Source organism: Nicotiana sylvestris, chromosome 5 (assembly GCF_000393655.2).
Source record: "Nicotiana sylvestris chromosome 5, ASM39365v2, whole genome shotgun sequence".
NCBI lineage: Eukaryota > Viridiplantae > Streptophyta > Magnoliopsida > Solanales > Solanaceae > Nicotiana > Nicotiana sylvestris.
Window position 1 is genome coordinate 11,039,603 of NC_091061.1, and position 13,068 is coordinate 11,052,670.

General features: G+C 36.2%; 2 protein-coding genes and 1 long non-coding RNA gene across 3 annotated transcripts; 1 reads left to right on the forward strand and 2 right to left on the reverse strand.

Moving 5' to 3' along the window:
* The first annotated feature begins 522 nt into the window (after nucleotides 1–522).
* On the forward strand, nucleotides 523–3,874 carry LOC138891179 (uncharacterized). The gene is made up of 2 exons (XR_011407501.1): nucleotides 523–671; nucleotides 2,489–3,874. It is a non-coding gene; the product is annotated as an uncharacterized lncRNA (long non-coding RNA).
* LOC104215622 (laccase-12-like) lies at nucleotides 2,200–4,984 on the reverse strand. Its single transcript, XM_009765466.2, has 6 exons — nucleotides 4,801–4,984; nucleotides 4,557–4,708; nucleotides 4,209–4,453; nucleotides 3,934–4,062; nucleotides 2,739–3,695; nucleotides 2,200–2,622 (listed from the first exon to the last, which is right to left on the reverse strand). Exons 1-6 carry the CDS (start codon nucleotides 4,909–4,911, stop codon nucleotides 2,492–2,494), a joined length of 1,725 nt encoding a protein of 574 aa, XP_009763768.1. The 5' UTR covers nucleotides 4,912–4,984; the 3' UTR covers nucleotides 2,200–2,491.
* Nucleotides 4,985–8,712: 3,728 nt separating this feature from the next.
* Nucleotides 8,713–11,579, reverse strand: LOC104215624 (laccase-12-like). The gene is made up of 6 exons (XM_009765467.2): nucleotides 11,401–11,579; nucleotides 11,158–11,309; nucleotides 10,794–11,038; nucleotides 10,530–10,658; nucleotides 9,422–10,378; nucleotides 8,713–9,119 (listed from the first exon to the last, which is right to left on the reverse strand). The coding sequence occupies exons 1-6, from the start codon at nucleotides 11,509–11,511 to the stop codon at nucleotides 8,989–8,991; spliced, it is 1,725 nt and encodes a 574-aa protein (XP_009763769.1). The 5' UTR covers nucleotides 11,512–11,579; the 3' UTR covers nucleotides 8,713–8,988.
* Between the last annotated feature and the right edge of the window lie 1,489 nt (nucleotides 11,580–13,068).

Below are 13,068 nucleotides of genomic sequence, written 5' to 3' on the forward strand. Positions count from 1 at the left end.
TGAGTCCGCCTCTGTTGATTCCTTGTTTTCTTCATTTGAGTACTGAATCAATACATATATATTGAGAAAGACATTGTACTTCAAACCATTGTGAAGTTTCCATCTAATATTTTCAAAGTTTTTCCTCCTAAATAATACTCCTCGACCTTTTTATTAGCTGACTTCTAATTTCCCGTAGGGGTTTTGGACAATATTAGAGTTATAAAATGAACAGGGTGGCTTAAGGGTCAAGCAAGTAAACTAGTGCTTAGGGCCCCTTGTTTGAGGGGTCCCAAAATTTCTTAACCATTAATATATTTATCAATTTTTTTAACAATATTAAATATTTAAAAAGATAAAAAGCTGAAATTTTCAAGAAAGGGGCCGTTTGGCAATGGAATAATTTTGACATCCATGCAGGCATGGCAATTTCACTATCTTGTGTCATAATGCAGTATTATTATTATTATAAATGGGCCCACATTTTTTTTTATCTCTTTTTAACTTCTTCTCTCTACTACTATTCATTTGGTTTCTCTGCATTTCAATCTCATTTATCACTAATAGAGCAGAAACACTACACAAGTACCATCTTTTTATTTGTTCTCAAGACTCAAGGTCAAGTATATTGACGTTATATCAAGAATTTTGAAGTAGCAAAAGCTTATTAAGTTATCTATTTGTTGAATCAGGTTTGATTGTTCTACATTTTATTATTTGCATCTATTTTTAAAAATTTTTAATATATTTTCTTTGTAAATTGTAAGTATAGATTATCTTTTTAGCTATTTATTAAAGTTTTGTTTTAATACGTCAACTATAAAATATGAATCTGAGTGTTTAAAACGTCAAAAAAGAAGAAGGATTGAAACTCTAATACAATCCCAAAAAGGAGCACTTGATAAATTTGTCAACTAGAAAATATGAATCTGGGTCTCTTGAAGAATCTTTTAGAATTGATACTTCTTATACATAGTAGACCAAACTATTTTTCCACTTCAAAATAGATTTGAGCAATTTCAAGCTTATGAAAATATTTTTTGTTTCCTATTTAGTGGCAAAAATTGAGATCTCTAGATGATGAGAACTTAAAGAAAAATTGTCTTAACCTTGAGTGCTCTTTGAAACATAATAGTCTCTGTGATATTGATGGTTTAGACTTATTTACTGAATTAAAAGTTTTAAGGGAAATAATACACGTAGAAGATGATACTTTAATCGACATGCTTAATCGATTATAAACAAATTATTAATAATTTCGCGTCTCAAAAATCTAGAAAAATAAATTTCAAATAAAATTATGAGTTTTCTTCTACAACAAAAATTTAGGGCCCCTCATTGAAGTTTGGCTTTAGGCCACAAATATCATTGAGCCGACCCTGAAAATGAAGAAAAGCATTTGAAGCTGAAGGTTAAGAGAAAAAGTTTTTCGGAAGTTCAATCTGTAATTTGATATGAACTTCTCCCGGAAAAAGTTATACGTAAAACCTTAAAGGGTAAGGGCCGGACCACAAGGGTTTATTGTACTCAGCCTTACCTGCATTTCTGCAAGAGGCTGTTTGCACGGCTTTAACCCATGACCTCCTGGTCACATGACAACAACTTTACCAGTTACGGCAAAGCTCCCCTTCAAGGTAAAAACTTGCAAGTAAAAAAAACTTCTATAATAACATTTTAATGTTTACTCGAACTTCACATACTCAAATAAGATTTATGTCTTAGAGGGATTTGGACAATATTTGGTTGAAGCTTAAGACTTAAGAGCATCTGAAGTTGAAGTTGAAAAAAAGCTCTACAACTTAATATGATTTTTACTTGAAAAAAATATTAAAGATCAGTTAGTGAACAATTTTTTCACTTGAGATACTTTTAAAAATAAGTTTTTCAATATTTGACTAGTATTACAAAAGCTAATGGTCAAACTAGTTTTTGCCCAGAGAATGCCGTTTGGACAATTTTTAATTTATGTTGGAAAAAAGTTGTAGGTGAAGTTAAGAAAGTGCAATATTTAAAGGTAGAAATATAATTGACCGCAAATTTCTTTGTTTGTTTAATGCTACTGCCTGGTATGATCCAAAACATGTACTTATATCTTTAATTTCTCAAAGGATCTGTCTTTTGTCCGATTTACGCAAAGGAGCAATTTTTACTACTGATGAGTGATGATTACCTTTCTTGTCTTACCTTGCACTTTATACCTGTTTGAGATTCAATTCAAACTTTTGTTCAAAACTCAAATAATTCTTCTCTATTAATTGCACTCAAAACAATACAACTGCTTTAATCTAATCTGTGAATATGCTGGTCTAATTCTAAGATAGATGGTGAAATTAGTTGCAGCTTTTGGCACCATGTTGACCTTGTTATCTATCAAAATGAGCAACAAAGAAATTCTAGGAAAAGGGGGACAAATGCAGTAGAGCAATAAAAGAAGTAGCCCCAAATGCGGGGAACAATTAAAGTGATTTCTTAGGGCTCTGAATTTTGTATTATGTTGGTCTTGTTGCAGTCGTCAACAGACAGGAAGATCTACTGGAGGAGCCTCCAATGATTCCACTTCACTAATTCCGTTTTCCACAAGGAACGCCATCGCCAAACCCCAGCCGATGTGAACATCCAAGTGACAATGCATTAGCCACACTCCTGTTTAAGTCAAATATTGCAAGTTAATTTGTAGCAGCGAAATATGACATGGTATAGAAAAAAGTTGGGAATATTTGGAGATTTCAGTACTGGTTTCCCTATATCTATTCTCTTACCTGGATTGTCAGCGACAAATCTGATAACTGCCCATCCATTAACGGGTACACTGGCCGTATTTCTGAGAGGTGGATCAACTATGTTGAATTTAGTTGCATCTCTCTTTGGATTAAAGTTACCGAAACCCTCTGCAATTATGTAAAAATCATATCCATGCAGATGAATTGGGTGGTTCTCAGCTGTAAAGATGCTTGTCCCCTGTAACACAACCTGCACTCTTGCGCCATATTTCAGCTTGTACAGCTTTGTTCCTCGAATAGGTTGCCAGAGTGATCGGCTTACATTACCCGTGTAATCAAATTTTACAGGTGGTTTTGCTGGGAAATCAGTTGAGAAGACACCAGGTATGCCTTGGTGATGCGCTTGCAGCAGGGAAAAGTTGGATGGTAGCACAAAAGAAACATTGTTCATACTGGCAGTGAATCGAGTTCCATTTGGACCTTGACAATTACTCGAGCTTGCACCTCTTGGGCAGTTATCGAGTCCTAGCCCGACTGTGAAGAATAGATTTTCATCAATTTCCTTAGGCACCTCGACCTTTCTTGGGCTTCTGAATTTGGTTGTGAAGGCCGTTGCAGTGACTGTGTCGTTATATGCCGGTAAAGATGGGAAAACTGCATTGGTCTTGGCACAATTGGAAGAACAAGAAGCTGTCTTGTACTCAAGGATGGCAGTGGTTGTGGTATTATCAAAGGGCGCGCCTTGAGCGCTAGCATAGGCACGTGCTGCCATGTAGTATTTGGCTGGTTGCTGATCAGCTTTGATCAGCACATCAGTTGTCTGGCCTGGTCCGAGCATAAGCACTGATGTTGTGAAGGGTTTAACATAAGAGGCATCTGCCCCAACAACAGTAAGTTTGTGGTTGGCCACGGAAAAGAAAAGTTGTTGGTTGAGTGCAGCGTTGATAACTCGGAGGAGGTTGGTTTCGCCTGAGTCCACATGGACTATGGTAGTATCTGCATAAATGTGATTTCTATGAAAACATGTCCTGATCATGTCAGGTAAATAATCATTTCGTAAAACTTAGAAATTGGTGTTTGAACATAATGCTTTAACTTTGTTGGGGGAATTTCTAGAGTAGTCTTGACTTTATGTATAAAAAAATAATGTAGATACCACCTATATTGGTCTTCTTAACTTCTGAGGCATGTTTTTTTTACAACTGTTACAGACATTCTGGGGATCAGAACTAACCTTGACTGGAACACTTGTAGAGGTCACCTGGTTGACCATTAATGGTGTATGCATCTGATACATTAGGAGCTGCTCCTGTTCTTGTCGCTTGTCTTATAACGTCAATAGGATTTGCATCCCACCACTCACCTAATCAGCATTTACAAACTTTCATTTCAAGGAATTTTCTTAGGAACAACAGGTTATGATGTTTCAGGAGAAACTGCATAACTCTTATAGTAGTATTCATTTAAAAAATGATTAAGGCTTCTGGTAATTAGAGAAGGAAGTAGTACCTAGCAGAATTGGTGTTTCTCTTTTGGGCTTAGCAAATGGATATGAGCCTCCGTCTTTGGGGTGGATAATTAGAGCTCCATAAACAGTGGCCCTGAGCCACGAGCTATGAGCGTGCCACCAAAGAGTCCCTTCCTGTCCTTGAATGGTAAACCGGTAGGTGTAACTCTTTCCTGGTCTAATTGGGCACTGAGTGATAAATTCTGGTCCATCTGCCCATCCTGTCCTCATTTGCCTTACTCCATGCCTTTTGGAATATAAGAATGAAAAAAAAGAAAGAAGAAGAATAGTCATACTAATATGAAATAAAATCATTTGTAATTCATTCTGCATTGCATGCATGAACTTACCAGTGAATGGTGACATTGTATCGAGCTCTATTGACAACTTTGACAACTAGAGTATCCCCATTGTTTACTTCTAATGTTGGTCCAGGGAATTGTCCATTCACCGTTATGGTGTTGTGAGTCTTGCACAGCCTCTTCACTGGTGTTGCTTGAATCTGTTACGAAAAAACAGAGGTCAGTATCGTAGAGTTTGTAATATTTGCGAAATGTTAGCAAATTTAATGAATGGAAATCTTGGATAGCTTACAACAAAATCATGGTGGTGAGTTTTGCCAGATGCTGCATTTGCCAAGAGAAGCAAAATGCAGATAAAGAAGAAAGAACTCAAAGGGTTGGCAATGCTGTTGAAGGGCTCCATTGTTTTCCTTTTCTTAAAACTCGCGGTCGAGTATTCGTAGATACAAGACAGTGTTTGTTTGTGAAAGATTGGAGAGTTGAGGCTATGCTTTTATAGGGAGAGAAGTTGTGTGAGGCAAGTCTTAGTTCAACTTTGTAAAGCAGTTGGTTCACCCACTTACCCTATCTCTAACTGCAGTAATTTTCATGAATAATGCTTATATTATAAGTCTTTTTCTTTGAGTTTGTTATATTCTCAATTTTCAAGGAAACATCATTTTTATGGTTTTTGCTTAACATTAACGATGTGCTTTTTATCCAACAAACCAAAGTTTGTTTTTATTATTACATACCATGTATCTTCCTCTATCACAAATTGAAGGGAATTTCTACTCTTTGTTAATCTTAAATGCTCACCAAAAATGGTGAAACAATCACCTTAAACAAAGCAGGAAATGATATACATATACATCTCGAAAAAAGAAAAGAAAAAAAAAAGAAGTTGAAAAGATGAAAAGTGGACATACGAATAATTTACTTGAAATATTATTTTGTTGTTTAATTAACTAATGCCATCAAATTTCTACTATTAGCTAAATTTCTTGTCGTAAGAAGAAGTGACTATGTGGTTATGTTTCAAATCCAAAGAATCTATAGCTGTAGATCAAGAATTAGTTAAAACGCAAAAATCTATTGGGTCATAGAAGTCATAGGTTGGTGTCGCACGACAAGATCTTTACCAATATTAGATAAAAGAAATAAAATTAGATGGTTAGGCTTATTAAATCAAGACTGCATATTTGTTTTTCTTTTAATTGGACTTTACTAGTGCTCGTAAATAATGTTGAAGGAGAAGATCAAGTACGTTAATTTCCCTTTCTCTCTTCAAGCCTTTAGCCTTTATTTAGTACCTATGCTGGTGAGAGCTTTGCATGTAGAAATTACTTGAGGTATAAGCAAGTTGACGGGAATGGAATCTTGCACCGCTTCATCATATTGCAATTGCTATTAAAGAGTAAAATCAAGGTATATAAAAAGGAAGCCTTGGAGCAACGGTAAAATTTTCTCTGCGTGATCTATAAATCACGGGCTTGAGTCATGAAATCAGTCACTGATACTTGCATTAATGTAGTCTGCCTATATCACACCCTCTTGAGGTGCGATCCTTTATCAGACCCTACGTAAATACGGGATGCTTTCGTACCTGGCTGCCCTAGTAAAATCAAAGTATATGCTACTAAACCAAATTAATGCATGAAGTCTAGTGGATGAAGTTGATGGCAAAAGTCTTCTTCAGTTTGTTGTGCCTATTAAATCAGTCTGTTATAATTTTTATTGGTTCTAAATTCTAAAATTAGTTAGAGAAAACCTCGAACGACAAGCTGATGTCCTTAAGTAGGTGGTCTGTCAAAAAAAATATTCCCCCATTCTTTGACTTCTCCCATTCTCTTTATTTATCTTTTTTGGGAACAATTGAAAAGGAAAAAGTCTAAGACGTACTTACGTACGTTAGGTCAGAAATAGTGCTTATTCAGAGTCCACGTGTTATTATTTTATTCTTTTTGTTTTCTAGAAGTAGATAACTTTCAATTTTTTTTAATTTATAAGAACATTTGTAACTCTAAGACTATATTGATAGGGCGTTATCAAGGATGTGACCTATTGGTCAATGAATTGAGTAGAATCTTTAAACCAGAGGCGGATCTACCCTTAGAATAGGGGGTTATCGCTCTCTGGTAATTTGAATATATATATATATATATTATATTTTGATTGACATTCTAAGACTCAAGCTTAAAATGGGAAGGGTCGAGTTTGGGGGGGGGGGGGGAGGGGGGGGAACAACTTGACTTTTATTTGATAGTGGTACCTCGATCGCCATGTTCAAATCCTGGGTCCGACTCTGCATGGAATCTTAAAATCTCAGTAGAGCCAAAAAAATATTAGATAATTGTTTCTCATCTCCCTTAAATCTTGATAGGCAATTACATGATATTTATGCCGATGGAAGATAGCAAGTACCCGATAAAATAATGGAGATGCGTACTCTGATACCACCATCGTAAAGAAACTAAAAAGGATATAGTGCTTGTTGCTACTAGTTCTATCTAACGAGCATAGGGAAATTGGAGGTAACATCTTCAGTGAGTTAACATTTTCTTTTTAGAAACAATATATATTTGTTCTATCTCTAAATTCATTTGCACAAAGTGAAATATAGGGAATAGTAAACTACTTCTATTAACTTTCTGAAAATTTTTACTATTTGATGAGTCACACAAACTTCTTCTTGTCCATAACTTTTTCATATGCTTTTGAATATTTCTAATGATAAAAAGTTTGTTTATAGAATTTTTATCTAGTTTGAAATTATGTCAATTACATTTTGAAAATTCAAAATATCAATGTTGAAAATAAGAGCAACTTTTCATTAACCATATGTACAACAAATAGAAAAAAAACTCAGCTTAGCGAGCAGCGACTTATTAAAGATGATCCCCCAGGCAAATATGCGCCTTTAGCCTTTATGAAATATTATTAATTTATTAAATTATATTTAAACATAAATTTTACAAGGAAAAAAAAAAACTGAAGGTTTCAAATCACAAATTATGATGATGGAGTACTATTTTACAAGTCGACAAAACTCTCTTTGACTGATGAATCAAGAAAAGGTAACAATTGACTAGGTTTTTTCACATCAATCAGCCATTTTGTTTCGTATCCGTATGCTACTCCCGTATAATTATTTAATCACAGGATTCAAAATATAAATTTTATGGGCTCGAGTTCAAAATTCTAGTGCACTTTTTGATTTACTAGGTTCTAAATCCATCTTTTGTACTTTTTTTGTGGGTTGTTTAACTATACTTGTTTAAAGTGTTCAGAAAGGTGAAAAGCACAAAAAAACTCTAAGGTGCGTTGGGGTTTTAAGCGCAAATGGCAAAGAAAGTGTGGTATTTAATGAAGAAACGCGCAAATAGAGAAAAAATAGAAATATGTATACGATGTCCAAAACTAATAATTATAGGCATGAAAAATAAATATGTGGACAAAAAATTTACAAATAATTACGATAAAGTGAAATATCAATAGAATTACCCTTATTTGCAACGAAAAGTATGACTTAGAGCTGGATGACGAAGCGCCTGCTAAGCGAGACAAAGCACTCAACATATTTAAAATGTTGCTTCAGGGTTTAAGCGCACCTTTAACAACACTGCTTTATTTAGTAGATTTTTTAACAAAAAAAAAAATTAGTGTCATCCCACAGATAGCGTCTACCTCGACTCAGAAAGGAAAAAGAGAAAGGCAATAACAAGCAAACTAATGTGACAACACACTAAGTTCGGTATTTTAACACATAAAGGGAATTGAGCTAAAGGTGCTGGATTTGAGTGAACCACATAGTTGTACACTACACCCGCCCCTGCTAATCTACTGACCCGCAGATTTCTTTGTTTGTTTAATTTTAATGCTATTGCTTGGTATCATCCTCTATATATCCATAATTTCTTAAAAGATCGATCTGTCTTAGTCCAAATTATGCTAGTAAGGAGCAATTTTTACCGCTGATGATTGCCTTTTTGTCTTATGTTGTACTTCTACCGTATTTTTGCTTTCACCGAGTTTCTGTTGGAAACAACTTCTCCAGGTAGGAGTATGGTGTGCGCATACACTTCCGACTGCATATACGCTACCTTTCCCAAACCCCAAGTGGGATTACACCGGAAATGTTGTTGTTGTTGTTGTAGGCGGTGTGAGATTCAAAGGTTCATGCCAAATTAGTTTTTAGAATAGGTAGTTTGTAATTGCAGTATAGTTCAAAACTCAAATATTTCTTCTCTGTTAATTTCACACCAAACAATACAACTGCTTTAATCTGAGAATAATGCTGTCCTAATCCTAGGACAGATGGTGAACTCAGTTACAACTTTTGTCACCATCTTGTCCCAGTCATCAATTAAAAAAAACCAACAAACAAACTCTAGGAGATCAAGAAAAGAACTAGCCCCATAGTGGGGAAACATCATTTAGAATGGCTAATTGATTTCTCTAGGGCTCTGAATTTTGTATTATGTTGTCCTTGTTGCAGTTGTTAACAGACAGGCAAATCTACTGGAGGAGCCTCCAATGATTCCAATTGAGTAACTCCATTTTCGACGATGAACGCCATTGCCAAACCCCAGCCAATGTGAACATCCAGGTGACAATGCATTAGCCAAACTCCTGTTTAAAAGATAATATTGTAAGTCGAATTCAGGGGACGGAGCTAGGTAGGCGGAAGGGGGCTCAGCCAAACCCCCTTCCCCGAAAATTACACTGTATATATAAGGTTATTTTTTTTTCATGTATATATATTAGATGTTGAATCCCCTTAGATTAATCGCGTGTTTTTTTTTTAAATTTTTTGAATCCCCTTAGTGAAAATCCTACTTCCGTCACTGGTTCGAATTGTAAACATTGTATAGACAAGAGTTTGAAATGTTAGAGAAATGAGTATGTAGTTGTTTCCCTTTATATTCTATTACCTGGATTGTCTGCGACAAATCTGATGACCGCCCATCCTTTGACGGGTACACTGGCCGTGTTTCTGAGAGGTGGATCAACAAGGTTGAATTTAGCTGTATCTGTTTTTGGATTAAAGTTACCAAAACCCTCTGCAATGATGTAAAAATCATATCCGTGAAGATGAATTGGATGGTTTTCAGCAGTGAAGATACTTGTCCCCTGTAACACAACTTGCACTCTTGCCCCATATTTCAACTTGTATAGTTTCGTTCCTCGAGTAGGTTGCCATAGTGATCGGCTTACATTACCGGTGTAATCAAATTTTACAGGAGGATTTGCTGGGAAATCAGTTGAGAAAACACCAGGTATGCCTTGCTGATGTGCTTGTAGAAGGGAATAGTTGGATGGTAGAACAAAAGATACATTGTTCATACTGGCTGTGAATCGAGTTCCATTCGGACCTTGACAGTTTCTGGAGCGAGCGCCTCTTGGGCAGTTGTTGAGTCCTAGCCCGACTGTGAAGAATAGATTTTCGTCGATTTCAGTGGGTACCTCGACCTTTCTTGGGCTTCTGAATTTGGTTGTGAAGGCTGTAGCTGTGGCTGTGTCGTTAAATGCTGGTAAAGATGGGGAAACTGGATTAGTCTTGACACAATTGGAAGAACAAGAAGCTGTCTTGTACTCAAGGATTGCTGTGGTTGTGGTATTATCAAAGGGGTTGCCTTGAGCGCTTGCGTAGGCACGTGCTGCCATGTAATATCTAGCTGGTTGCTGATCAGCTGTGATTAGGACATCAGTTGTCTGGCCTGGTCCGAGCATAAGGACTGATGTAGTGAAGGGCTTAACATAAGAGGCATCTGCTCCAACAACAGTAAGTTTGTGGTTGGCCACGGAAAAGAAAAGTTGTTGGTTGAGTGCAGCGTTGATAACTCGGAGGAGGTTGGTTTCGCCCGAGTCCACAGGGACTATGGTGGTATCTGCAACAAAAAATCATATCTATGAAAACATGTCCTGAACAGGTAAGATATCAAATCATAGTTTGACGAACGTTAGTGTAACATGGTTTGGTGGAATTTAGCCTTTATACTATGTGTAAACTTGCTTCCATTAGTTGAGATTAGAACTAACCTTGGCTGGAACACTTGTAGAGATCACCTGGTTGACCATTGATGGTGTATGCATCAGATACATTAGGAGCTGCTCCTGTTCTTGTAGCTCGTCTTATAACGTCCATAGGGTTTGCATCCCACCACTCACCTAACCATCATCGTCAAACTATCATTTCAACGAAATTTCTAAGAAACAGAATATATGAGAAAATGCATAACTAGTACTATTCGTTTTCAGAAATGATCAAAGCTTTTGGTATTGAAGAGAAGATAGAAGTAGTACCAAGCATAATTGGTGTTTCTCTTTTCGGCTTAGCAAATGGATAGGATTCTCCTTCTTTCGGATGGATAATTAGAGCTCCATAAACCGTAGCCCTGAGCCATGAGCTGTGAGCGTGCCACCATAGAGTCCCTTCCTGTCCTTGAATTGTAAACCGGTAAGTGTAACTCTTTCCTGGTCTAATTGGGCATTGTGTAACAAATTCTGGTCCATCCGCCCATCCTGTTCTCATTTGCCTTACCCCATGCCTATTGATACACAACAAAGTAGTATAAAAATGTTAAGAAAAATATCATTACATATAATCGCGTCTATTTTATTGAGTAACATATATCAGTTCATTTGAGTTCTGCATGCATGAATTTACCAGTGAATCGTGACATTATATCGAGCTTTATTTACAACGTTGACAACTAGAGTATCCCCGTTGTTTACTTCTAATGTTGGTCCAGGGAATTGTCCGTTCACCGTTATGGTGTTGTGAGTTTTGCACAGCCTCTTCACTGGTGTTGCTTGAATCTGTTACAACAAAACAGAGGTCAACATCACAAGTGTTTGTAACATTTACGACATGTTAGCAAACAAAGAAGGGAAATATTGGATAGCTTACAACAAAATTATGGTAGTGAATTTTCGCAGATGCTGCATTTGCCAAGAGAAGCAAAATGCATACAAAGAAGAAAGAACTCAAAGGGTTAGCAATACTATTAAAAGCCTTCATTTTTTCCTTCTCTTAAAACTCTTTTTTGAGTATTAGTAGATGCAATTCAATGGTTGTTTGTGAAAGATAGTAGAGTTGAGGCTATGCTTTTATAGGGAGAAAAGAAGAGAGAACTTAAGTAGTCTGAGGTTGACATTTTATGTTTTCAATACTTAGTTCAACACCCTGTAGAAGGTGTTGGTTCAACCACTTAGCCTATCTCTAACTGCAGAAATTTTCATGAATAATGCTTACATTATAAGTCTTTTTCTTTGAGTTTGTTATATCTTTTATTTTCAGGAAAATATCAATATTATGGTTTTTGCTTAACATCAAAGATGTGCTTTTATCCAACAAACTGTAGTTTGTTGTTATGATTATATTACCACCTATCTTTGTCTATCACACTTATTAAAGGAAACATCTGCTCTTTTGAGTTAAGAGTTTAAGCGATATACATCATCAGTTTAAGTTACAAATTCCATATTTTAATAAGGCTTACCTATAGATATCTTTTGGGTGACCTGATGGTGTAAAAGTTTATCATACCGGCAGTGCATATTGTTGCGGAAGCCAAATGTATATAGTGTGAATAAGTCACAACTACTATACCAAAAATTATGACAGCCACCAAATAATAAATAAGACAATAAAGCAATAATAAAGGGAACACCAGAATTTACGAGGTTCGGCTAATTTTGCCTACTCCTCGGACACAACCAATATTTTATTTCACTCCAAAAATACAAGTGAAATAATACTAAAGAGAGAAGATACAAATGCCTTAAACAGATGAGAAGGCAAATGAGAGGTGTGTTTCAATCCTAAACATTAGGCCTTCTTTTATAGGGGAAAAATCCCCCCAAACTTAACTCCCAACCAATGTGGGACTTTGGCATTTTGCCAAACTTCAACAAATCTCCACCTTGGCAAAATTCCACATTTTCAATTCTCTCTCAATAACAAATTTTGGTTGTGTCTTCATCTTCAATCTTCAGTGTTCAACAATGTTGATCAAATCCAAACAATGTTGAAACTTGATCGCAGTCACCACCTTAGTTAGCATATCAGCAGGATTCTCCGTAGTATGAATTTTCTTCACTGTGACTCCTCCTTCTTCTATGATTTCTCGTACGAAATGATACCGAACATCAATATGCTTCGTCCTTGCATGATAAACTTGGTTCTTCGCTAATTGAATAGCACTTTGACTATCACAAAAAATTGTGATACCTTTTTGTTCAACACCAAGCTCCTTTAGCAATCCTTGAAGCCAAATTGCCTCTTTCACAGCATCTGTAATAGCCATGTATTCTGCCTCTGTTGTAGACAAAGCAACTGTTGACTGCAAAGTAGACTTCCAACTAACTGGTGCCTTTGCAAAAGTAAACACATAACCAGTAGTTGATCTTCGTTTGTCCATATCACCCGCAAAATCTGAGTCACAATATCCAACTACAGACTGATTGTCTTCCTGCTCAAAAACTAACCCGACATCTACAGTATTATGAATATACCGTAGAATCCACTTCACAGCTTGCCAATGCTCCTTCCCTGGATTGTGCATATATCTGCTAA

Bases quoted from the DNA above. Each gene is read 5' to 3' on its own strand.
- LOC104215624 (XM_009765467.2), bottom strand. From the start codon at position 11,511: ATGAAGGCTTTTAATAGTATTGCTAACCCTTTGAGTTCTTTCTTCTTT. The intron at 11,310-11,400 runs GTAAGCTATCCA...TTGTTGTAACAG, and splicing joins TTCACTACCATAATTTTGTT to ATTCAAGCAACACCAGTGAA. The intron at 11,039-11,157 runs GTAAATTCATGC...GTGTATCAATAG, and splicing joins TATAATGTCACGATTCACTG to GCATGGGGTAAGGCAAATGA.
- LOC104215622 (XM_009765466.2), bottom strand. From the start codon at position 4,911: ATGGAGCCCTTCAACAGCATTGCCAACCCTTTGAGTTCTTTCTTCTTT. The intron at 4,454-4,556 runs GTAAGTTCATGC...ATATTCCAAAAG, and splicing joins TACAATGTCACCATTCACTG to GCATGGAGTAAGGCAAATGA. The intron at 2,623-2,738 runs GTAAGAGAATAG...TGACTTAAACAG, and splicing joins ATTTGTCGCTGACAATCCAG to GAGTGTGGCTAATGCATTGT.